At 45.7% G+C, this 25,743-nt stretch overlaps 1 protein-coding gene across 1 annotated transcript in view; it reads right to left on the bottom strand.

Moving 5' to 3' along the window:
- The window catches only part of RALGAPB (Ral GTPase activating protein non-catalytic subunit beta), a gene marked incomplete at its 5' end in the record, with an annotated part of 97,403 nt that overhangs the window by 47,352 nt on the left and 24,308 nt on the right, over nucleotides 1-25,743 (bottom strand). The window contains 2 exon segments of the mRNA XM_056547540.1: nucleotides 14,654-14,870; nucleotides 20,832-20,980. Coding sequence (XP_056403515.1) covers nucleotides 14,654-14,870; nucleotides 20,832-20,980 — 366 coding nt within the window.

Here is a 25,743-nt window from a genome sequence, read left to right as displayed (position 1 = left end):
TGGGTAAATTGTTTGAAGGACTTATAAGGGATTACATACAGGAATACATAGGGGATAATTGTATTATAAGTGATAGCCAGCATGGGTTTACTAAGGATAGAAGTTGTCAAACCAATCTAATTTGCTTTTATGAAGAGGTGAGTAGAAGCCTTGACAGAGGAATGGCTGTGGATATAGTGTTTCTGGATTTTGCCAAAGCGTTTGATACTGTCCCTCACAGACGTCTGACAGGTAAGTTAAGGTCCTTGGGCTTGGAAACTTTAGTTTGTAACTGGATTGAACACTGGCTCATGGATCGTACCCAGAGAGTGGTGGTCAATGATTCGTACTCTGATTGGTCCCCGGTAATTAGTGGTGTACCCCAAGGTTCAGTACTGGGCCCGCTGTTGTTTAATTTATTTATCAATGATATAGAGGATGGTATTAACAGCTCTGTTTCTATCTTTGCAGATGACACCAAGCTTTGTAGCACGGTACAGTCTATAGAGGATGTGTATATAGAGGGGGGGTACAGTCTATAGAGGATGTGCATAAGTTACAGGATGACTTGGATAGACTAAGTGTCTGGGCATCCACTTGGCAAATGAGGTTCAATGTGGATAAATGTAAAGTTATGCATCTGGGTACTAATAACCTGCATGCATCGTATGTCTTAGGGGGGATTAAACTGGCAGAGTCACTGGTAGAGAAGGATCTGGGTGACTTGTAGATCACAGACTACAGAATAGCACAATGTCAGGCTGCTGCTTCCAAAGCCGGCAGGATATTGTCATGTATAAAAAGAGGCCTGGACTCCAGGGACAGGGACATAATACTCCCCCTTTATAAAGCATTGGTACGGCCTCACCTGGAATATGCTGTTCAGTTTTGGGCACCTGTCCATAAAAGGGACACTGCGGAGTTGGAAAGGGTGCAGAGACGCGCGATTAAACTAATATGGGGCATGGAACATCTTAGCTATGAGGAGCGATTAAAGGAGTTACAATTGTTTAGTCTTGAGAAGAGACGTTTAAGGGGGGATATAATAAACGTATATAAGTATATTAATGGCCCATACAAAAAATATGGAGAAAAACTGTTCCAGGTTAAACCCCCCCAAAAGACGAGGGGGCACTCCCTCCGTCTGGAGAAGAAAAAGTTTAGTCTCAAGGGGCGACACGCCTTCTTTACCGTGAGGACTGTGAATTTATGGAACGGTCTACCTCAGGAACTGGTCACAGTAGGAACAATTAACAGCTTTAAAACAGGATTAGATACATTTATGAAACAAAATAACATTAATGCTTATGAAGAAATATAAAATCCCATCCCTTCCCCAATATCGCGCCACACCCCTACCCCTTAATTCCCTGGTTGAACTTGATGGACATATGTCTTTTTTCGACCGTACTAACTATGTAACTATGTAACTATGTAACCCTGAAAAGCAGGATGCTGACAATGGCCCAAGAAACTGGAATGTCCTGGCCTGATAGTCTGCCCATTGCCCTGTTTAGTGTTAGGCCACTCTCTGTCCCCTATGAAATCCTGTTCGGTTCTGCCCCTAGACTCGGATACTACTGCCCCCAACAACTTCAACTCCAATCTGATGTTTTGACTAAATATGTGACTTCACTGGCACGTGAGTTAACTAAAATACATGCCCAAGTATTTTCCTCTATTCCAGACCCAGAGGCTGACACAGGGACGCACAGTCTGCTCCCGGGCAACTGAGTCCTAAGAAGACGTTTGTGAGAAAACACTCCCTTGAACCCAGATACGACAGCCCATACCAGGTTTTGATGACCACTGCTATGTCTGTCAAGCTAGATGGCAAGAGCATTTGGATCCAGGTCTCCCATTGTTTTATTATTATTATTTTTTAAGTATTTATTTAGTTTTTGCACTTTAAGAAACAGACATTACCAACAAGGTAAAAAGAACAGAAAGAACAGCCTCCGTAAGTTCCAGAGACCGACTGCATAAGTCAAAGGTATGCATAAACAGTCGTAAACAGTAAAGAAGGGTACATCTGAGACCCGACTGGAGAAGGCCCAGCACAGACAGACAACCAAGCACTCACTCAAGTACAAGTTAGTGCGAATGCGGGCCCTAGGGCTATCATAACCAACGAACCCAAGCACAAAAACTGGGCCCAAACTAGGGATCGACCGATTATCGGTTTGGCCGATAATCATGATTTTGGACATTATCGGTATCGGCAATTACCTTGCCGATATGCCAATAATGCCCCGCCCCCCGGCCAGAGACTACCGTCGCCGCCGCTACCCATTGCCTCCCCCCATCCTCTGCCCACATACCGCCGCCGCTGCCCCATTGCCTCCCCCCATCCTCTGGCCCCATGCCGCCGCCGCCCCATTGCCTCCCCCCATCCTCTGGCCACATGCCGCCGCCGCCCCATTGCCTCCCCCTTCCTCTGCCCACATACCGCCGCCACCCCCCCATCACCTCCCCCCATCCCCGGTGTTATAATTACCTGTTCCCGAGGTCCGCGATCCTTCTGGCTCCTGCGCTGTTGCTGCGTGCTGTGCTGCGTAATGACAAGTGACGTCCCGTCAGTGTGCACAGTGACAGTGCAGGACGCCGACGGAGCCAGAAGTATCGTGGACCCCAATGAACAGGTAATTATAACACTGGGGATGGGGGGAGGCGATGAGGCGGTGGCGATGTGGGCAGAGGATTGGGGGGGGGGCGGCATGTGGGCAGAGGATGGGGGGCGGCAGTATGTGGGCAGAGGATTGGGGGGGGCGCGGAGGTATGTGGGCAGAGGATTGGGGGGGGGGGGAGGCGATTGGGCAACTGTGGTGGTTAGACTCATGACCCAAGGACAGGCAGGGAGAGAGAAGCAGGGGCGGTCTCTGGCACCACAAAAGCCGCTGCAGTTCATTGATTTAAAGCACCCGCCTTAAATCATTGATCTGCAACGGCTTCTGCCCCGCCGGGGGTGTTTGAAATAGCCGATAACTTATACCGATATTCCAGTATAAGTTATCGGCTATCGGCCTGAAAGGTGACAGATTATCGGTATCTGCCCTAAAAAATCGATATCGATCGATCCCTAGCCCAAACCCAAATGCACCCAAGACCTCCCACAAATACAGCCACACCAACGAATCAAAAAGGTCTTATAGACATCAAGACTAACTACCACTCCAGAAGGAAAACCCTCCCCTACCGCTGCAATATTGAGTTGTAGGCGCTTGACATTCACATCAGTAGCTCTACCCGGCATAAACCCAGTTTGGTCAGGATGAATGATGGAGGAGACGATACCACGTAGGCGAGTAGCCAGTACTCTAGTCAAGATCTTAATGTCAACATTTAAAAGGGAGATAGGTCAATAAGAATCAGGCAACAACAGGTCCTTTCCAGGCTTGGGGGGTACCACAATCAATGCCTCCCTCATTTAGTCAGGAAGAGAATCCCCAACCGCCATCGAGTGAAAAAATTTGAGGATAGGAGCCAGCCTCTCCCCATTCATCCTATACCAATCATCCCATCTAGACCCGGGGTTTTCCCATGAGGAAGTTCCCTAATGGCCTGCTCCACCTCTTCAACCGTAAAGGGAGCGTCCAACGCCTCCACACAACTTAGCATGGGAGGGGAAAGCTCACTTAAAAAAAAAAATAATAATTCACCCTGACAGGGCTTAGAGGGGGCAGAATACAAGGAGGAGTAAAAGTTCCTGAAGACTGAGTTAATCAACTGGGGGTCAGACACTACAGAACCATCCCACCCCTAATACATGGGATAGAGGCAGCAGGGCGGCTAGTCAAGTAGGCCAACAACCTCCCATTCTTGTCCCCAAACTCAAATATGGCAGCTTCCCTGTCCGCAACTGAACCCTATCCTTCTGGACAACTTAAAGAGACCTCTGAGCCTTGGCCCACGCCCTCTCATTATCAGGAGAAGGATGCCCAATATAAGCCGCCTCCAAAGCACTCACTTCCTGCAGCAACTTACTCTCCATAGCCGACCTAATTCTCCTCTGACCCGCTATAAAAGCGCCCCTCCCTGTGGCCTTGTACGCATCACATTGAACTAAAGGGTCAGGATAAGAAGCATTATGTTCCCAGTATTCAGCATGGGCAACCCCTAAAGCCCCCGCAACAGCCTCGGCCTACAGCCAACCAGGATGCACGTGCCAAACACTGGAAGGGGGAATAAGGACCTAGGTTAAGGACTACAAGTACAGCAGAGTGGTCTGAGATCCCCCTAGTGGTGTAGGAAACGTCTTACCGCCTGGAGGTGGTCCTTGGACGCCAGAGCAATATCAATGCGAGAAAAGGACCTATGGGCCGCAGAGTAAAAGGAAAAAGAAGATGCAGTCTGGTACGTCCACCTCCAGAAGTCAATAAGGCCCAACACCATTTGGCAGGTATTAAAAGAGGAGGAGCCAGGGTCAGCAGCAGTGGTGCGGTCGAGCATAGGATCAGGAGCCACAATAAAATCACCTATGAAAAGGACAGGATCGGGGGGAAAGGACAACAGTTTGTCAGTAATCAACTCCATCACAGAGACCTGAAAAGGCAGAGGCACGTAAACGGAGACAAGAACAAAGGAGAAAGAACCCAGAGAACAATGCTACCTGGGAAACAACCAATGGCAAGGACTTAGTAATTAAAATAGAGACACTTCTAGCGTAATTAGAAAAGGAGGCATGATAGCCCCGCGCTATCCAAGCCCTCTACATGGCAAGAACTTTCTGTCCCGTAACAAGAGTTTCCTGCAAACATATGATGTGAGGAGAGTGACACTTCACAAAATCCAGACATAAGGCCCTCTTGAACTTGGAGTTAAGCCCCTGAACATTCCAGCTAGTAACTTTTAGGGTCCCCATCACTAAAGACATCCAGAGGCAAAAGCAAGACTGCCCAAAGGAGGACCAGGTCAAGGAAGGAGAGAGCACCGGGACCACACACACCACACGCAACCAACACAAAACACATAAACATATGAAACAAAGCATAAGCAAAACATTCCCAAAATTCCCTGTCTAACACTAAACGGGACATAGTAAAACATCTACGCCCTAACACAGTGCAGACCTATACCCTAAATACAACTACTGCAGAGCGTCAGAAGTACACCAAGTAAACTTAACACTACCAATACCAGAACCCTCCAGCCACCAACACTAGAATGACCAGCAACTACGGAATACTAGCCGGAGAAACCCTAGGGAGAACCAGAACCTAGGGAGACCCTGAGAGGAAAGCCATGACTCCCTAATTACTAACTAAGGGATATATTGGGAGGATAGTCATGAGCAGGACAGTCCAGGACAGTTCAATCCAGAGGTCTAACAGGAAGAGCCTCAGTCGGGGAGGTGAAGAACTTAGTAGAGGCTCCATCCACCACCCTCAGGCGAGCAGGATATAGCATTGCATATCGGTATCCCTTGGCTCGTAGTTTCGACCAGACTTCAGTGAACTGCACTCGCTGCTTGTGTAATTCCACGGAAAAGTCAGGGTAAAAAGACACTCTGCTCCCATCACAAATGACCTCTCCCTTGAGTCGGACTGCACGCAGAACAGCATCCCTGTCCTTGAAGTGTAGAAGTTTGGCCAGGAAAGGACAAGGAGGACCCCGGGAGGAGGAGGCCTTGCTGGGACCCTGTGGACCCGTTCAACAGAGAAATAAGGAGGAAAAGGTGTCCACTGGAAGAATCTCCTTCAACCACGTTTCGAGGAATAAGACAGGGTCATTCCCTTCCACCTTTTCCCAAAGGCCCACCAGACGGATGTTATTGTGCCGCAGGCAATTCTCTATATCATCTATTCGGCCCAGAACTCCCGTCATCTGGCGCTGTAGTGAATCAACTCTGTCCGAAAAAGGATTGACAGTATCTTCCACTGCAGAGACCCTACGCTCCACCTCCTCAGTGCGCTCACGTATCTGCTGGGTCTCATGTCACAGATTAACACATTCCTGGTGCAGTTCATCCACTTTAGTCATCATTACTGATTGACAGGAAGTGAAGGCAGCAAAAAGTTCAGAGAACCGATGGTCCATAGCAGTCGCATCATAGACAGGCCTTTCAGGGGACTGATGCTGCGGAGGAGTTGGAGATCCCTCAAACAATGGCAGAGGTGGATCAGGAGAGTTACCCCTAGGACGGTTCTGAGGTCTGGAGAACTGGCTCAGCGCTTTTGCCGACTGCACAGAGACTTTAGTAGCGAGCGGGGTCTGAGCACCAGGAACAGGAGGACCAATCCTCAGAGGAGGCAGCCTCATCAGAAGATGGCAGAGAGGCTTCAGCATGTTGTTTGGACTTCTTATTCCTTCTACAGGGGCCACCCATGACTGACAGGGCCTCACAGAGAGCAGGCAGAAACACAGTCCAAGTAGCACAGGTCACCTTTGTAGACATAGCAGTCTCTAACAAATGTAGAAAGTACCAAAAGTCCCAACAGGCACAGCCAATCCACACAGGTTACTCACTGACTGAGGGCAAAGCAGCCGGCAGGACAGGCAATACTCTCCAGTAGTATAGAGAACTCCTTCAAAGCAGGTGAGGTGCAAGGTAGAGGGGAGACCGCAGCAGCCCAGGAGGACCCTTTACATAACAGGGCAGCCACACAGCAGCAGTCCGTGCAGGCAGTGGAGGAGCGCACCACTTCACAAGCAGGAGACCCATTGGCAGCACAGGAAGAATGTCCACTCCTCCCTCAGCAAACTCCCGCCGGCCACGGGAATAACTATGGCACCCAGGGGAGAAGGAGGCCCCGCCCTCAAAGGCCCAATATGGTGCCTGGATTCCTCCACAAGAACAGCCCAGGACCGTATTGAAGCCAAGGAGAGCACGGAAGTCCGCACTCCAGGCTGCCCGGGATCAGAAGACCACGCCGCCCACCAGCATTTCCCACCGATCCTCTCACCACCGGAGCAGCAGTCACTGGGAGCCGCCCGTTCATCCACCAGAGGCACCACCAGCAGCTCCCAAGCACCAGGGATATCCTTCTGAAGAAAAGTGGCCAGACATGGTAGTAATTCAGGGCTATTAAAGCTGGGATAGCGGGAGCCCTCACTTAGTGTGACCGCTCACACTGGCATCCAGACTATGCCCACGCCTCCCATTGTAAGAAGACAACACCGGTTGAAGTGGATCCACAGACTGCACAAGCCCAGTCCTGAAGTTCCATATCCTTTTTGTAACCCTTGGGGTATTGGGGATGGCTAACACCCAACAGGTGCTAACTGGCTCCCAGGTTGGCACTGGACAGGCTTCTATAAGGAGTGAGAGTATCACAATTTACAAAGGGGATTACACTTGCTATGTAAATAGGGACGGTAAAAGCAGATTCCTGGGCAACTTTACAAAAGGCTATTGTTCCAATTACAGTAAGCGGACAGGTCCCCAGTTGCAAAATCAAGTAAAGTCTTTAGGGGACATCTATCGGATCTGTGGGGACGAGAAAATAAGAACTAGACTAGAAGGTGACTGGGTAGGAGAGTGTGCCCTGGCCAAGGTGCTCATGCCCATGCATATTACCCTTGATGGAGAGGACCAACAAAGACCAGAGAGTCAGGCAGAAGGAAGATGTCCACACCTGCAGGTAGTTTTGATCCCCATGTATACATAGATGCCATAGGAGTCCCAAGGGGGGGGGGGGGGGGAGGGGACCAAGTAAAAGCAGGATTTGAATCAATCAGTCATTCATAATGCCCCTGGTCACTATTAACAAAAATGTGGACTGGATCAATTATATAAATTACAACCAACAGTGATCTGTCAACTATACTAGGGATGCACTCCAAGGCCTAGCAGACCAATTGGGACCCACCTCCACCATGACCTTCCAAAATAGAATGGGCCTTGATATGGTCCTGGCAGAGAAGGGTGGAGTGTGTAGAATGATAGGGGAGACCCAACACTCAAGCAACTAAAAAGTCTCTCTGCCATAGGAGCTATATTTTCCACCTTTTTTCAAATGGGCACTCTCATTAAAACAAAATTTTGCTATTACACTCCTTATGGTAAATAAAAAATCTTTCTAATGTACTTTGTTTTAAAAATAAATAAATTAAGTTTTCTATGTTTTATTTGTGTTTAAAAAAGCGCCCACTAGGCGTCTCCCTGCTTGTCCAGAGAACATTTTCCCCCATCTCTTGCACAGACTTTGGACTCCTGCTAGCCTGGCAGAAGTCCAAAAGAAGGAAATGCTGAGGGGGGTGCAGCCTTAGCCAATCATAGCTCATCTCACACTGAACTGCTCTGGGCTGTGTGTAGCAGAGTGAGGGAGGAAGGAAGTTCTCCCCTGTATGGCTTCAGATGATGTCACACCTGCTGGGGAACCTCCCAGAACCTGACTGAGACTGAGCAGAAAATACAGAGCAATATCAAGGTAGAAAACTAACAAATAATAAAAATAAAGGCTGGGGGTGGTTTATCATGATGGGGGCCGTGACCTGGGAGGATTATAACATTTATAAGATCATGAGAGGTAATTTTTTTAAATTCTCTTTTCAAACTTTTTACTTCTAATTATTTTTTTATTCATTTTTGCTACAAAAATGCCTAATGCACTTTACAAACCAGCCTTTTCTTGGACAGACCAAAAACACGGGAGGAAAAAAAATATTTTTTTTTTTGTATCATGCCCAGGCTGCCGCAATAAGTCATACTGCGTTCAGTTAATCACCAGTCACAGCAATGTCCCGCGTCAGCCGGTAATACCCTGAGCTGCTGTGTGATGTAACAGGGCTGGATACCAAGAAGAAGGCTGGAGCGATGACATCACACAGCCACTCAGCCTATCACCTGCTGAGGCAGGACATCGCAGCGGCCGGAGAGGAGCTCAGACCAGCGTGATTTGTCGGCCCCAAAATGCGAAAGACGACCTTTACAGCAGGCACCCGGGGAGCGCGGAAGGTAAGTTTGTTATTTTTAGTACGACAGCCTTGGCAGAAAAAAAAAAAAAGAAAGAAAGAAAACTGGATAACCCCTTTACCAGTCGTCTTTCCATTAAGATTAGTAGAAAACAGCAATTTTTGAAGCGTTTTACTAATATTGTGGCTCAAAAAAACGTTTACCAAGATAGTGCAACAATGGCCAAATTCACTGTCAACCACTTTTCCTAAAAGGCAAGAAATCGCTGAACTGTAATGTTAACTACTGTCTAGATCACGGTCAGAGCTCGAGTGTCAAGACGGTGGTGACAAGGTGCAGCATGCATGCCTCCTCCCTCCCCCACCCCTCTTGCCTTGTACATCAACCAAGCAGGGAAGGAGGCATGGATGCTGCAGTTCAGCACCGCCTACATGACACTTGAGTTCTGTGCAGGATATAGAGCTGACATATTCTCTTAAAAAAAGCCGGCATGCGCTCCATTTATTTCTATGGGAGTGCCAACGGGACCAGAGTACAGCAGTGTTTCTCAAGTGCAGTCCTCAAGTCCGTGAATCAGGCATCACCTTGGAAAGACTAAGGAAATCCTGAAAACATGACCTGTTGAGGGGACTTGGAGAAAAAAAAAAAAGGAATCAGCATCCTCGAGACACAGAAATGAATGGAGCACGTGCAGTCTACCAGCAGATGACAGGCGCTCCTCACAGAGCTCCTAGGTCCCGTCCTGGTGAATACGGGGGGATCGACTACTTGTTCGCTAGGGGATAAGTACATTTTTGCCAAAGTACTCCGCAAGTCCAGCTGCCGCGCGCAAGTATCTGTGAATAGCGAGTTCCAGTGGCCATGCCTAGTGCTTTCTGGGCTGCACGTAGACCTTGAACAGCATAAAGTGGCTAGTCCAGTCCCCATGGTAAATCAACTGGTGCCAGAAAGTTAAACAGATTTGTAAATTACTTCTATAAAAATTTGTAATCCTTCCAGTACTTATTAGCTGCTGTATACTACAGAGGAAATTATTTTGTTTTTGGAACACAGAGCTCTCTGCTGACATCATGACCACAGTGCTCTCTGCTGACATCATGATCACAGTGCTCTCTGCTGACATCTGTCAATTTTAGGAACTGTCCAGAGTAGGAGAAAATCCCCATAGCAAACATATGCTGCTCTGGACAGTTCCTAAAATGGACAGCAGAGAGCACTGTGGTCATGATGTCAGCAGAGAGCACTGTGGTCATGATGTCAGCAGAGAGCACTATGTTCCAAAAACAAAATAATTTCCTCTAGTATTCAGCAGCTAATAATTACAAACCGTTCCAAACGCTGGAGCCGGCAGCTTGTGACGTCATAGCCCCGCCCCCTCAATGCAAGTCTATGGAAGGGGGCGTGACAGCTGTCACGCCCCCTCCCATAGACTTGGATTGAGGGGGCGAGGAGTGACATCATGAGGGGTGGGGCTATGATGTCACAAGCTCCTGGCACCGACTCCAAATGCTGAGCAGCGGAGTACCCCTTTAAAGTTGAACAGAATGGACCTACAATTAAAATCATGTTCTATATATGAAGCATTTTCTGTACATCCCCTATTAATCACGCCAGATCATGCCGACAGAAGTAAATCTCAATCTAGTCATCCCCCCTCGTTAAACACCACATGCACCCTAGGATCGCAAACAAATCTTTATGCCTTTTTTTTCCCATGAGCCACTGCTACAAGCTACACAACAAGCTACACTGATATATCTAATGAAAAAAAATATTTAATAAAAACTACATGCACAAATATCAAAAACAGTACATTCAGAAAGAAAAAAACCAAAAAGGAATGCAAAATAAAAAAATAAAATAAAAATATATATCCTCGGTTAGTGCAAAAAAAAAAAAAAAAAAAAAAATCCTCAACTTAAAGGGGTACTCCGGAGGAAAATAATTATTTTTTTTAAAATCAACTGGTGCTAGAAAAGTAAAGAGATTTGTAAATTACTTCTATTTAAAAATCTTAACCCTTCCAGTACTTATCTGCTGTATGCTCCACAGGAAGTTGTGTAGTTCTTTCCAGTCTGACCACAGTGCTCTCTGCTGCCACCTCTGTCCATGTCAGGAAATGTCCAGAGCAGGAGAAAATCCCCCTCTCCTGCTCTGTACAGTTCCTGACACGGACAGAGGTGTCAGCAGAGAGAGCACTGTGGTCCGACTGGAAAAAACTACACAACTTCCTGCGGAGCATACAGCAGCTGATAAGTACTGGAAGGGTTAAGATTTTTAAATAGAAGAAATTTACAAATCTGTTTAACTTTCAGGCACCAGTTGATTTAAATTTTTTTTTCCCACCGGAGTACCCCTTTAATGGATATGAATGAAATGGGGAAGATTGAAAGCAGGTTTTTCGCTGACAATCTTTCCTATTCAGGCGGACAGAACGGAAGGAATGAAACGTTTTGCCGACACCACCCCCTCCCCCCCCCCCACACACACAGTGCAACATAGAATGATGAGGAAAATAAAAAGAAAATAGGGTAAATAAAATAAAAACATAAAATAAAAAAGCAACAAGACCACATGTTAGGAAAAGAAAAAACGGAAAGAAATGCGAGCGGTTATGAGGAGACTGGAGAGAGAGATCAGATGATTGCAAATCGAGGAGAAGCTACAGATTCCTACTTACAAGATTTATAAGAAAGGAGAATTTGGATATAAGATGCTGCAAGATAACAGAAATAAAATGGAAAGAAATCAAAGGACAGAAGTAGTTACAAGAAAAGTACTTTAAAATATGGCAAAAAAGTTCAATTCGAAAGGAAAGGTTTCTGTCTAAAAAAATAATAATAAAATAAATAAAAAAATAAAAAGGGGAAGGGGGGTGGGGGAGGGGGAGAAGAAAATCGGATGATGGGATCGTGTAAACAGCGAGTTGTGAGTCTGGAAAACATCGTGTACAACAATGGGGGGGAATAAGTACAGAATGGATGACGGCGTTTCACGCCATAGGGTTTGACGGAGCCGATGAAATGAATCTCACCTGTTCCCAGCCATATCCACGCGCATCGTCTAGGACAGCGGTCTCAAACTCCCGGCCCACGGGCCTTTTGTGGCACACGGAACGAAAGTTTGTGGCCCGCACCAGGTAATTTGTATTGCCCAACGCCCGGGACATGCAGTTCCGGGCGCCGGGCAGGTAACTTCTTCAGGCATTTAGCCCTGCTTCGGGCAAGCATCGCTAAATGCCGGAAGGCTTCACTTACCCCGCCCTCCTCCTCCCGGTCTCCAGTTGGCCGGCCGGCCCGTGTCTGATGAGGGACGTCGCGCATGTGATGTCACTCGTCAGGCCGCCGCCAGGACAGGTAAGTGTGTCTATGTGTGTGTGTGTGTGTGCATGATGGGGGCATTATATGTAAGGGGCGCATGATGGGGGCATTATATGTAAGGGGCGCATGATGGGGGCATTATATGTAAGGGGCGCATGATGGGGGCATTATATGTAAGGGGCGCATGATGGGGGCATTATATGTAAGGGGCGCATAATGGGGGCATTATATGTAAGGGGCGCATAATGGGGGCATTATATGTAAGGGGCGCATAATGGGGGCATTATATGTAAGGGGCGCATAATGGCGGCATTATATGTAAGGGGCGCATAATGGGGGCATTATATGTAAGGGGCGCATAATGGGGGCATTATATGTAAGGGGCGCATGCGGCCCAGCCTCACCCAGCTGCTACCCCCAGTGGCCCCCAGATAATTTGAGTTTGAGACCCCTGGTCTACGATGTTGGAAAACTAAAACTCCCAGCATGCCTGGACAGCCGTTCGCTATTCGGGCATGCTGGGAGTTGTAGTTTGGCAACAGCTGGAGGCACTATGGTTGGGAAACACTGTCCTAGAAAAAACTCCCAGCATGCCCAGGAAGCCAAAGGCTGCGGAAATGAGAGGGAAGCCTTGATCTTCCTTTCAGGGACAGTGCGGATCCTCTGGAGAAGGCAGACAGGGAGTTGTAGGTTTGCAACAGCTGGAGGCAACCTGGTTGGGAAAACACTGTGCTAATAGCTTATTGAGGACGTGCCTATGTGGTTTAATGGGAATAAAGGTTAAAGGGGTACTCCGCCCCTGGACCCCCGCAATCTTTCCTGCAGCACCCCTATCATCTGGTGCACGGAACAAACTTGGCTCTGTGCCTGATGACTGGCAATGTAGAGGCCGGAGGGTCGTGACGTCACACCCCACCCCCTTAATGCAAGTCTATGGGAGGGGGTGTGGTGGCCACAACGCCCCCTCCCATAGACTTACATTGAGGGGCGGGTCGTGGCGTCAAAAGGCCCCTGCATCGCCAGTCATCAGGCACGGAGTGAAGTTAGGGGGTGCTGCAGGAGAGACTGCAGGGGATTCCCTGCGGCGGGACCCCCGCGATCAGACATCTTATCCCCCATCCTTTGGATAGGGGATAAGATGTCCAGGGGCAGAATACCCCTTTAAAGTGGTTACCCAGCTTTTAAAAATGTATCCCCCTATCAGACCGATGGACCCCCTGGGATCTCCAGAATGGGGCAGTTACTCCCTGCTGAGGACTCCAGACCCCCCCTCTAGGATGTACATGTTAAAGCAGCGAAAGCGGAAACGTCCCGGAAGGGCTCATCGGGGAGAAGCTGGACAGTTCTGGAGATCACAGGGGGTCCCCAGAGGTTGGAACCATCAGACACTTATTCCCTATCATGAAGATAGGGGTATGTTTTTAAAAACTGGAGTACTCATTTAATAGCATCACTGGTGGGACAATCCCTTTAAAGGGGTACTCTGCCCCTAGAGATCTCATCCCGTATCTAAAGGATAGGGGATAAGATGTCTGATCGGGGGGGTCCTGCAGCTCTGTGAAGCACCTGGCGTTCGTTTAGAAAACTGGGTGAGGGCGGCGGGGGTCGTGATGTCAAGGCAATGCGTTTCAATCATGGACAGGATTTTCGTCCAGGATCGAAACGCATTGCCTTACCAATAAAATCTACTACTTAGAACAATTGGGAGAAGCGCCTTTATCCAGGGAACCATTTTCATCCCCCCCCCATTGCATATACCGGATTGACTACCGTTCATCCGGAATCACCCTGGGGCGACTCACCTTCATTGTCCACACACAACTGTAGGTGTCGTGCTCTAAGCGCAATACCTAAGGGTAAGGAGCCCAGCTTTATATACATTTTACAGTATTCCGTAGCGGTTCTCAGGTGCGCACCCTGGTCTTTCTCTAATGGCCACCGCATGGGAAAGCGATCGGAAAATGTCAGCAGCAAAACGGAAGTAAAGCTGAAGGAGTTAATAACTTTTTAATGTGTATTAAATAATAAACTGTGCGCAGTAACCTTCCCCTAGTGGCAGCTGCAGGAAGCCAAAATTGTTATCATTTAACGTTCTCTGCCGGAGATTTGGAGCAATGTATCAGAAAAGTAAATGGATCAGGAGAGAAGCCCTGACCAGACGTATGTGTTGCTGCATTCATTACTACCACACTAACCATAATCCTCTGCAAGCTGAGCCATGGCCGCCTCTGTATATCTGTGTATAAAGAGGCAGCGATGGCCGAGCTCTGAGGAGGCAGCGGAGGAATAAAATGTTCTCCTTGTGGTGCAGGGGATATAGCTGGGAAGAGTTAAATAGGATTCATTTCATTTCTGCAAGAAAGATGAATAAATTCATTGATGTCTCCTGGAGCCCACCCCATCCCTCACCTGCCCTTCTAGCCAAGGTTAATCTTGCAGGTAGGAATAATGGGAATTCTGAGATGAAATAAAGTAGATGAGCAGAGTCCTGCGCACGTACCGGTCATACTGCTGTCTCGGTTCACTCCGTTCTGCAGCTTGCAGTGGACGAGGGCGGCATCGAAGAGCCAGGAGCCGAAGAGATTCAGGATGCTGTTGACTTTGGGTCTGGTCGGGGCCGGTAATGGACGAGGCTCGGAGTTGGTTTGGTTTGGGCTGGACAGCGGAGAGGTGGAAGACGCCTGCTGCTGAACTTTTGTGCTGTGTGTTGCGTTTATCTGAAACAAAAAGGAAAAAAAAAATGGCGATAAATAGACGTACAAGTTCACGGAGAACACAGGAAAGCTATTTAAATGTTATGAACAAACTAGCAGTGTAGGGTCTGTATCTCTCCAGTCATTACCCCTCCAGATCCCCTTTCAATAGACTTGTATGGGCAACATACATGTAACCCGATCCCTCAGTGAGTTGATCCACCTCAGACTTAATCTGTTGGGTAATTGGTCAACCGATCCAAGTAGGATACGTAGAAAGCAGATTTGGAGTTTCATGCCTTGGAGGCAATAATAGTGATACGAATGCCAACTAAAAGGAGCCACTTGGGCAGAGCTAGGAGGAGGGTCCTAGTGCCACTAGTTTTGGACAATTTCAGCTATCACAACTTCTAATGTCCCCATGATATTGCCCACTGTTTCCCAACCAGGGTGTCCCAATCTGTTGCAAAAGAGGGAAGTTATGCCTATGGTGTTTTGTGATTCAACAATAGCCGCTGCACATCCTGCATGTCTGCCTTTTCCAGAGGATTCACACTGTCCCTTGAAAGGTAAGTCAAGGCCTTCCTCATCACAGCAGCATGCTGGGAGTTGTAGTTTTGCAACAGCTGGAGGCACCCTGGTCGGGAAACACTGATATAGGCAAAGATGCAGCAAAAACCTTCAGGACACACAACCTGTGCAAATATCGAATATCCGAACAATCTTTCACTGCGATAACCCCATCTGAATGAAAAGCACTTGTAACATATACAGTCACCGCAGGTTGGCATAGACATTTATTTTGCTTTGTATGTCTCTATGACTGCATTTAACTCCTCCTTTGCACCAGTTTTGATAAATCCCCCATAACATAATGGACCCACTGGGAGCACTATCCTGGTTCGAATCCTACAGTGAAACATGACATATGTCGAGCGAGTGTCGGGATTCCTTTTCTTTACTCTGTATTACCCTGATCCACGTGCACAGCGCTATACTCGAGTGCCGCTCTTCACTATACAGTATGAACAGGTCATATCTGCCTGGGTCTAAGCTTCGGGTCCAATTAGATTCACCAATGTGCACTGTAAATGAGCGCTGCTCTCGAGGATCAGCATAATACAATTCTTTACCAATGTGCACTGTAAATGAGCGGTGCTCTCGAGGATCAGCATAATACAATTCTTTACCAATGTGCACTGTAAATGAGCGCTGCTCTCGAGGATCAGCATAATACAATTCTTTACTAAGGTGCACTGTAAATGAGCGCTGCTCTCGAGGATCAGCATAATACAATTCTTTATTAAGGTGCACTGTAAATGAACGCTGCTCTCGAGGATCAGCATAATACAATTCTTTATTAATGTGCACTGTAAATGAGCGCTGCTCTCGAGGATCAGCATAATACAATTCTTTACTAAGGTGCACTGTAAATGAGCGCTGCTCTCAAGGATCAGCATAATACAATTCTTTACCAATGTGCACTGTAAATGAGCGCTGCTCTCGAGGATCAGCATAATACAATTCTTTACTAATGTGCACTGTAAATGAGCGCTGCTCTCGAGGATCAGCATAATACAATTCTTTACATAGGTGCACTGTAAATGAGCGCTGCTCTCGAGGATCAGCATAATACAATTCTTTACCAATGTGCACTGTAAATGAGCGCTGCTCTCGAGGATCAGCATAATACAATTCTTTACTAAGGTGCACTGTAAATGAGCGCTGCGCTCGAGGATCAGCATAATACAATTCTTTACCAATGTGCACTGTAAATGAGCGCTGCTCTCGAGGATCAGCATAATACAATTCTTTACTAATGTGCACTGTAAATGAGCGCTGCTCTCGAGGATCAGCATAATACAATTCTTTACCAATGTGCACTGTAAATGAGCGCTGCTCTCGAGGATCAGCATAATACAATTCTTTACTAATGTGCACTGTAAATGAGCGCTGCTCTCGAGGATCAGCATAATACAATTCTTTACTAAGGTGCACTGTAAATGAGCGCTGCTCTCAAGGATCAGCATAATACAATTCTTTATTAATGTGCACTGTAAATGAGCGCTGCTCTCGAGGATCAGCATAATACAATTCTTTACTAATGTGCACTGTAAATGAGCGCTGCTCTCGAGGATCAGCATAATACAATTCTTTACCAATGTGCACTGTAAATGAGCGCTGCTCTCGAGGATCAGCATAATACAATTCTTTACTAAGGTGCACTGTAAATGAGCGCTGCTCTCGAGGATCAGCATAATACAATTCTTTATTAATGTGCACTGTAAATGAGCGCTGCTCTCGAGGATCAGCATAATACAATTCTTTACTAATGTGCACTGTAAATGAGCGCTGCTCTCGAGGATCAGCATAATACAATTCTTTACCAATGTGCACTGTAAATGAGCGCTGCTCTCGAGGATCAGCATAATACAATTCTTTATTAATGTGCACTGTAAATGAGCGCTGCTCTCGAGGATCAGCATAATACAATTCTTTACCAATGTGCACTGTAAATGAGCGCTGCTCTCGAGGATCAGCATAATACAATTCTTTATTAATGTGCACTGTAAATGAGCGCTGCGCTCGAGGATCAGCATAATACAATTCTTTACTAATGTGCACTGTAAATGAGCGCTGCTCTCGAGGATCAGCATAATACAATTCTTTACTAAGGTGCACTGTAAATGAGCGCTGCTCTCGAGGATCAGCATAATACAATTCTTTATTAATGTGCACTGTAAATGAGCGCTGCGCTCGAGGATCAGCATAATACAATTCTTTATTAATGTGCACTGTAAATGAGCGCTGCTCTCGAGGATCAGCATAATACAATTCTTTACTAATGTGCACTGTAAATGAGCGCTGCTCTCGAGGATCAGCATAATACAATTCTTTATTAATGTGCACTGTAAATGAGCGCTGCTCTCGAGGATCAGCATAATACAATTCTTTATTAATGTGCACTGTAAATGAGCGCTGCTCTCGAGGATCAGCATAATACAATTCTTTACCAATGTGCACTGTAAATGAGCGCTGCTCTCGAGGATCAGCATAATACAATTCTTTACTAAGGTGCACTGTAAATGAGCGCTGCTCTCGAGGATCAGCATAATACAATTCTTTACCAATGTGCACTGTAAATGAGCGCTGCTCTCGAGGATCAGCATAATACAATTCTTTACCAATGTGCACTGTAAATGAGCGCTGCTCTCGAGGATCAGCATAATACAATTCTTTATTAATGTGCACTGTAAATGAGCGCTGCTCTCGAGGATCAGCATAATACAATTCTTTACTAAGGTGCACTGTAAATGAGCGCTGCTCTCGAGGATCAGCATAATACAATTCTTTATTAATGTGCACTGTAAATGAGCGCTGCTCTCGAGGATCAGCATAATACAATTCTTTATTAATGTGCACTGTAAATGAGCGCTGCTCTCGAGGATCAGCATAATACAATTCTTTACCAATGTGCACTGTAAATGAGCGCTGCTCTCGAGGATCAGCATAATACAATTCTTTATTAATGTGCACTGTAAATGAGCGCTGCTCTCGAGGATCAGCATAATACAATTCTTTACTAATGTGCACTGTAAATGAGCGCTGCTCTCGAGGATCAGCATAATACAATTCTTTACCAATGTGCACTGTAAATGAGCGCTGCTCTCGAGGATCAGCATAATACAATTCTTTATTAATGTGCACTGTAAATGAGCGCTGCTCTCGAGGATCAGCATAATACAATTCTTTACCAATGTGCACTGTAAATGAGCGCTGCTCTCGAGGATCAGCATAATACAATTCTTTACTAATGTGCACTGTAAATGAGCGCTGCTCTCGAGGATCAGCATAATACAATTCTTTACTAAGGTGCACTGTAAATGAGCGCTGCTCTCGAGGATCAGCATAATACAATTCTTTATTAAGGTGCACTGTAAATGAGCGCTGCTCTCGAGGATCAGCATAATACAATTCTTTATTAATGTGCACTGTAAATGAGCGCTGCTCTCAAGGATCAGCATAATACAATTCTTTATTAATGTGCACTGTAAATGAGCGCTGCTCTGGAGGATCAGCATAATACAATTCTTTACTAATGTGCACTGTAAATGAGCGCTGCTCTCGAGGATCAGCATAATACAATTCTTTACCAATGTGCACTGTAAATGAGCGCTGCTCTCGAGGATCAGCATAATACAATTCTTTATTAATGTGCACTGTAAATGAGCTCTGCTCTCGAGGATCAGCATAATACAATTCTTTACCAATGTGCACTGTAAATGAGCGCTGCTCTCGAGGATCAGCATAATACAATTCTTTACTAAGGTGCACTGTAAATGAGCGCTGCTCTCGAGGATCAGCATAATACAATTCTTTATTAATGTGCACTGTAAATGAGCGCTGCTCTCGAGGATCAGCATAATACAATTCTTTACTAAGGTGCAATGTAAATGAGCGCTGCTCTCGAGGATCAGCATAATACAATTCTTTACTAATGTGCACTGTAAATGAGCGCTGCTCTCGAGGATCAGCATAATACAATTCTTTACCAATGTGCACTGTAAATGAGCGCTGCTCTCGAGGATCAGCATAATACAATTCTTTATTAATGTGCACTGTAAATGAGCGCTGCTCTCGAGGATCAGCATAATACAATTCTTTACCAATGTGCACTGTAAATGAGCGCTGCTCTCGAGGATCAGCATAATACAATTCTTTATTAATGTGCACTGTAAATGAGCGCTGCTCTCGAGGATCAGCATAATACAATTCTTTACCAATGTGCACTGTAAATGAGCGCTGCTCTCGAGGATCAGCATAATACAATTCTTTACTAAGGTGCACTGTAAATGAGCGCTGCTCTCGAGGATCAGCATAATACAATTCTTTATTAATGTACACTGTAAATGAGCGCTGCTCTCGAGGATCAGCATAATACAATTCTTTATTAATGTGCACTGTAAATGAGCGCTGCTCTCGAGGATCAGCATAATACAATTCTTTATTAATGTGCACAGTAAAAGTAAAAAACAACCTCTCTGCACTCACACACGTTTTCTTGAACGACGCTTTTTCGTGTTTTTTCACACATAAAAAGATATTCACGTAAGCGATATGCAGAAGGCATTTCGGCAACAGTTGTTTTCACCTGCGCTGAGGGCAGCTGAAAATGGCTATTGCCGAAACGGGTTCTACCTATCGCTTATGTGAATATCCTTTATGTGTGAATAAACACGAAAAGCATTCTTCACGAAATCCTGAGTGCCCAGAGTTTTTTTTTTACTTTACTGTGGACTATCTTATCTGCGAGCACCATGTGGATCCAAGTGCCAACCTTTCGTCTATAAAATAAATTGCCAATTGTGCAGGCTGGATCATTGATGCGCTCTTGCTTCCATCACTGTTGGTCACAAATCCCCTATTAGGGTAGGGTCACACGGAACGGATCAGCCGATGACCCAACCCTATTTTGTGCCTCCAGCTGTTCCCCCCCGTGTGTTGCTTGCAGAGGCAACACAGGCCTGCAATTCACCACACGTACTCGCAGACATCGCGGAGTGGCTGCGATGTCTAAGTACAATGCGCATGCGCGCAATGACACGCAAGTTCCTGTATGGCTGCTTGATGTGCTTGATGGGGGGGGGGGGGGGGACAGCTGGAGGCACAATATAGGGTTGGGTAATCGGCGGATCTGCACAGTAAAATACGCTGCTGATGCATTCTGTGTGACCCTACCCATACACTTCAATGTGTGTCTGTACCCTCAATGGTTCTTTTAATCTCTCGCTCTCAAAAAAAAAAAAAAAAAAGGGAGTAACCAGCTGACCCTATGACAGGGGGCAATATTGGCTGGTTCGACTGATAATTTCTCCACCTAATAGGGGCCCTGACATATTATTAGAATGAATACCTCTCCATCCATATCCAGGAATGACGTAATCATGGATCGGTAACACACAAACCAATAGCGTTACCACTTACTGAGCTAGTTTTCATGGTGGTCTTGTTTACTGTGACCGTACGGTGCCTCCGGCTGTGCGGAGGGGTAGTGTTGGTCGCTGTTGTCTGGGGCATGCTGAGCCTGTTCACTGGGGTCGGTGGTGCACTGTCAGCCCTGGGGCGAGAGATGCCTGGAAGAGAAACAAAAGTCACTATCGGCCGCCTCATAATGATTTATACATACAATGATTAGTAAGCGTATTGTTCGCTTAAACAGAGCAACTGAGGGCTCTAATTACAAAATATATAAAAATCAGCCATTATTAACCCCTCAAGGACCAAGCCCATTTTGACCTTAAGGACCAGGCCAATTTTATTTTCGCGTTTTCGTTTTTTCCTCCTCGCCTTCTAAAATCCATAACTCTTTTACAATTCCATCCACAGATCCATCTGAGGGCTTGTGTCTTGCTTGACCAATGGTACTTTGTAAAAGACACCTCTACTTTTACCAAAAAAAAAATGTACGGCGAACCCATAATATTTTTTTGTGAGGAAATGAAATGAAAACCCCAATTTGGCAAATTTTGGAGGTTTTTTTTTTCACGCTGTACACTTTACGGTAAAAATGACGTGTGTTCTTTGTTCTGTGGGTCAATACGAATAAAATGATCCCCATGGTTACATACTTTATTTTTGTACTACTTTCAAAAAATATTAAACTTATTTTTTTTTTTTACAAAATCAATGTTTAAAATCTCCTTATTTTGACCACCTATAACTTTTATATTTTTCCGTATACGGGGCTGTATGAGGGCTCCTTTTTTGCGCGTTGACCTGTAGTTTTTTGAGTGTATATGTGACTGTTTGAACGCTGATTATTAATTTTTTTGTGAATATGATGTGACTAAAAAGCAGCAATTTTGTACTTTTTTTTACGTTTACGTCGTTCCCATACGGCACCATTAACATTATATTAACATTATATTTTGATAGATTGGACATTTACGCACGCGGCGATACCAAATAATTACATTTTTTACGCTTGCGTAAAATAGGGAAAATGGTGATTTACATTTTTATATGGGGGGGGGGGGGTATTTTTCACATTTTTTACCTTTAAACAATTTTTCACTTTCATTTTTTAACTCGTTATGTCCCCATAGAGGACTAATTCATGGCAATCATTAGAGGGGTTAAAGGGGTATTCCAGGCAAAAACTTTTTTTTAAATATCAACTGGCTCCGGAAAGTTAAACAGATTTGTAAATTACTTCTATTAAAAAATCTTAATCCTTCCAATAGTTATTAGCTTCTGAAGTTTTCTGTCTAACTGCTCAATGATGATGTCACGTCTTGGGAGTTGTGCATGATGGGAGAATATCCCTTGCATGATGGGAAAATATCCCTATAGGAGCTGGACAGCTCCCGGGACGTGAGTCATCAGAAAGCAGTTAGACAGAAAACAGCAACTCAACTTCAGAAGCTAATAACTATTGGAAGGATTAAGATTTTTTAATAGAAGTAATTTACAAATCTGTTTAACTTTCCGGAGCCAGTTGATATTTAAAAAAAAGTTTTTGCCTGGAATACCCCTTTAATTAGGAAAGCCAAACATTATCAGGGGCCCCCTGCGGCTGTTGCAATGCTTGTCGGTCAGAGCAGGGGCAGCTTTAACCAGCTAAAAGTGAATACTATATATTAGAAAATTGTTTTCCAAACGGTGTGTCTCTAGCTGCTGCAAAACTACAGCTCCCAGCATGCCCGGACAACCAACGGTTGTCCGGGCATGCTGGGAGTTGTAGTTTTGAAACAGCTGGAGACACACGGTTTGGAAAACACTGTTAGAATATCAGGTCACACCCGCTCCCTTCCTTGATGTGATCCAACAGCTGTGTCAAAGTCCTAAGCATGAGCCATGAGATTGCAGCACACTGGCTACTAGTCTTTAACCCCTTGCCGCAGAACGCAGTTTATGAATGGCGGCACGGCAGGGTTATGAAGCGAGCTCAGGAGCCGAGCTCGCATCATTCCGGCATGGTCCCGGCTGCTATCAGCAGCCAGGACCCATGGCTAATGCCGGACATCGCCGTTCAGACCGATTTAATTACATTTTTTGGGTCGCTTCTTATACCAGATTTTTTTTTTATAAAAAGCCATTTATATATATCAACTGGCTCCAGAAAGATAAACAGATTTGTAAATGACTTCTATGGAGAAAATCTTAATCCTTCCAGTACTTATGAGCTGCTGAAGTTGAGTTGTTCTTTTCTGTTTAAGTGCTCTTTGATGACACCTGTCTCGGGAACTGTCCAGAGTAGAAGCAAATCCCCATAGCAAACCTCTTCTACTCTCTGCAGTTCCCGAGACAAGCAGAGATGTCAGCAGAGAGCACTGTTGTCAGACAGAAAAGAACAACTCAACTTCAGCAGCTGATAATTATTGGAAGGATTAAGATTCTTTTAATAGAAGTAGTTTACAAAATCTGTAACTTTCTGGAGCCAGTTGATATAAAAAAGTTAGTTTTTTCCTGGAATAACCCTTTAAGGACATGGTGCAAAAAATTAGCTCTCATACGTCCCCGTATACAGAAAAATAAAGAAGTTATAGGGTTAGGGGTCCAAAGAGGTCAATTTTAAAACATACTAATACTATAAACGGAAGCACCCAGAGGTTGCTAAATTCCTCTCCCCACCCCCCCCCCCCCCAATTTCTTCGCACAAATTTTTTTTTCCATTTTGCTGTAAATTTGGTGGTAAGATAAGTGATGTCATTACAAAAGGACAGTTGGTGGCGCAAAAAAAAAAGAAATAAAAAATGATATGGGTCTGTAGGTGCAAAATTTAATTGAAAGTGTTATGGCTTTTAGAAGACAAAGGAGAAAAACGTGCAAAAAAATAAAATAAAAAAAAAAGTCCTTAAAAAGGGGTACTTCCCCCCCAGACATCTTATCCCCTATACAAAATAATAGGGGATAAGATGTCTGATCGCGGGGGTTTTACCGCTGGGGACCCCCGCGATCTCCCTGCTCTCACCCTATCAATGCAAGCCTATGGGAAGGGGCATGACTGCCATTACATCCCTCCCATAGACTTGCACTGAAGGGGCGTGGCCGTCACCACCGGCCGTGATGTCACGAGCCTCCGCCCCGTATCGCCAGTCATCTGGGACGGAGCGAAGTTCACTGGATGTCTGGGCTGCTGCAGCCAAGATCAGACATCTTATCCCCTATCCTTTAGATAGGGGATAACATGCCTAGGGGCAGAGTACCCCTTTAAGGGGTTAAATCTGAGCATGCGCTGGACTTGGCCCACTGCTGTGTGTGTCAAAGAAGAAGTGGATGTGACATCAAAGGGGAGAGGCCTTGCAGCCCGGGACACAACAGACCCCCAGCCAAGCCTATTTGACACTCCGGCCCCCAAATGTTGTGTGTTTAAAAAAAAAAAAAAAATCTAAATAAAGGCACCGACAGCATAAAAAATAAGGTATGGAATGTATTATTACACTAACATCTATACCAGTGGTCTTCAACCTGCGGACCTCCAGATGTCGCAAAACTACAACTCCCAGCATGCCCGGACAGCCGTTGGCTGTCCGGGCATGCTGTGAGTTGTAGTTTTGCAACATCTGGGGGTCCGCAGGTTGGAGACCACTGCTCTATATAGTGATTTCATATGTGTGTTGGATGCACTTTAGGCGGACGACCCCATTTACGTGAATTCACACTGGACGTCAAATGTTTTGTCTCTCGCTACGATGAACGGATACTAATTAGGGGACGGTTACCTATAACAATCAGACATCACAGAGAAGCATACGTACACATACATTACATTTATTGATTGATAAACATAAGATTTCACCATCACCGCAGGCACCAGATCATTTGGAAAATTTACGAAAAGGTTAAAAAGTTAACAAAAAAGTTAAAACAAATTTTAAAACTTGCTTTAAGTCTGAAGCTCCCTCGATAGAAAGTGATCTTAAAGGGGTACTCCGCTGGCTCAGCGTTCGGTACAGTTTGTTCCAAAACGGGAGCTTGTGATGTCATAGCCCCGCCCCCTCCTAACGCCACGCCCCCTCAATGCAATTCCATGGGAGGGGGCGTGTCCTCCAATAGACTTGCATTGAGGGGGCAGGGCGTGATGTCATCAGGGGCGGTGCTATGATGTCACAAGCTCCCGGCTCCAGCGTTCGGTACAGTTTGTTCCAAACGCTGAGCAGCGGAGTACTCCCTTAAACTTTTCCAGGAAGGAGTGGGGCCCCCTATGGCCTACAAATGGTCTTTGTTTGTGTCAATTCAGTGTAATGTAAAGAAGAAAAAAACGGTGCGCGGAAATCAAAATTTTTGGGCAAAACCAAAAATTCAGGAGTGCTTGGCCAAAAAACGAAAGCAAAACTGACCCAAAACTCCAGCTCTCTCCAAGTTGTGCTATAGAGCAGCGATCTGCAACCTGTAATACAACCCTAATGTAATTTCATACAATATTGTCTTGTTGTTTATTTTTCCAGCTTAGCCCCACCTCCTCTATGTCATCATCCAAGGTCCTTCAGCCACAATCTCATGAGCGCTTAGTCCCACCTACTCTATGTCATCATCAAAGGTCCTTCAGCCACAATCTCATGAGCGCTTAGCCCCACCTATTCTATGACATCATCAAAAGGTCCTTCAGCCACAATCTCATCACAGTTTAGCCCCACCTACTCTATGTCATCATCAAAGTCCTTGAGCCACAATCTCATCCCAGTTTAGCCCCACCTATTCTATGTCATCATCAAAGGCCCTTCAGCCACAATCTCATGAGCGCTTAGCCCCGCCTATTCTATGTCATCATCAAAGGTCCTTCAGCCACAATCTCATGAGCGCTTAGTCCCACCTATTCTATGTCATCATCAAAGATCCTTCAGCCACAATCTCATGAGCGCTTAGCCCCACCTATTCTATGACATCATCAAAA

This window comes from Hyla sarda, chromosome 12 (genome assembly GCF_029499605.1).
Source record: "Hyla sarda isolate aHylSar1 chromosome 12, aHylSar1.hap1, whole genome shotgun sequence".
Classification (NCBI taxonomy): Eukaryota; Metazoa; Chordata; class Amphibia; order Anura; family Hylidae; genus Hyla; species Hyla sarda.
This window is presented reverse-complemented; position numbering and strand designations above follow the sequence as displayed.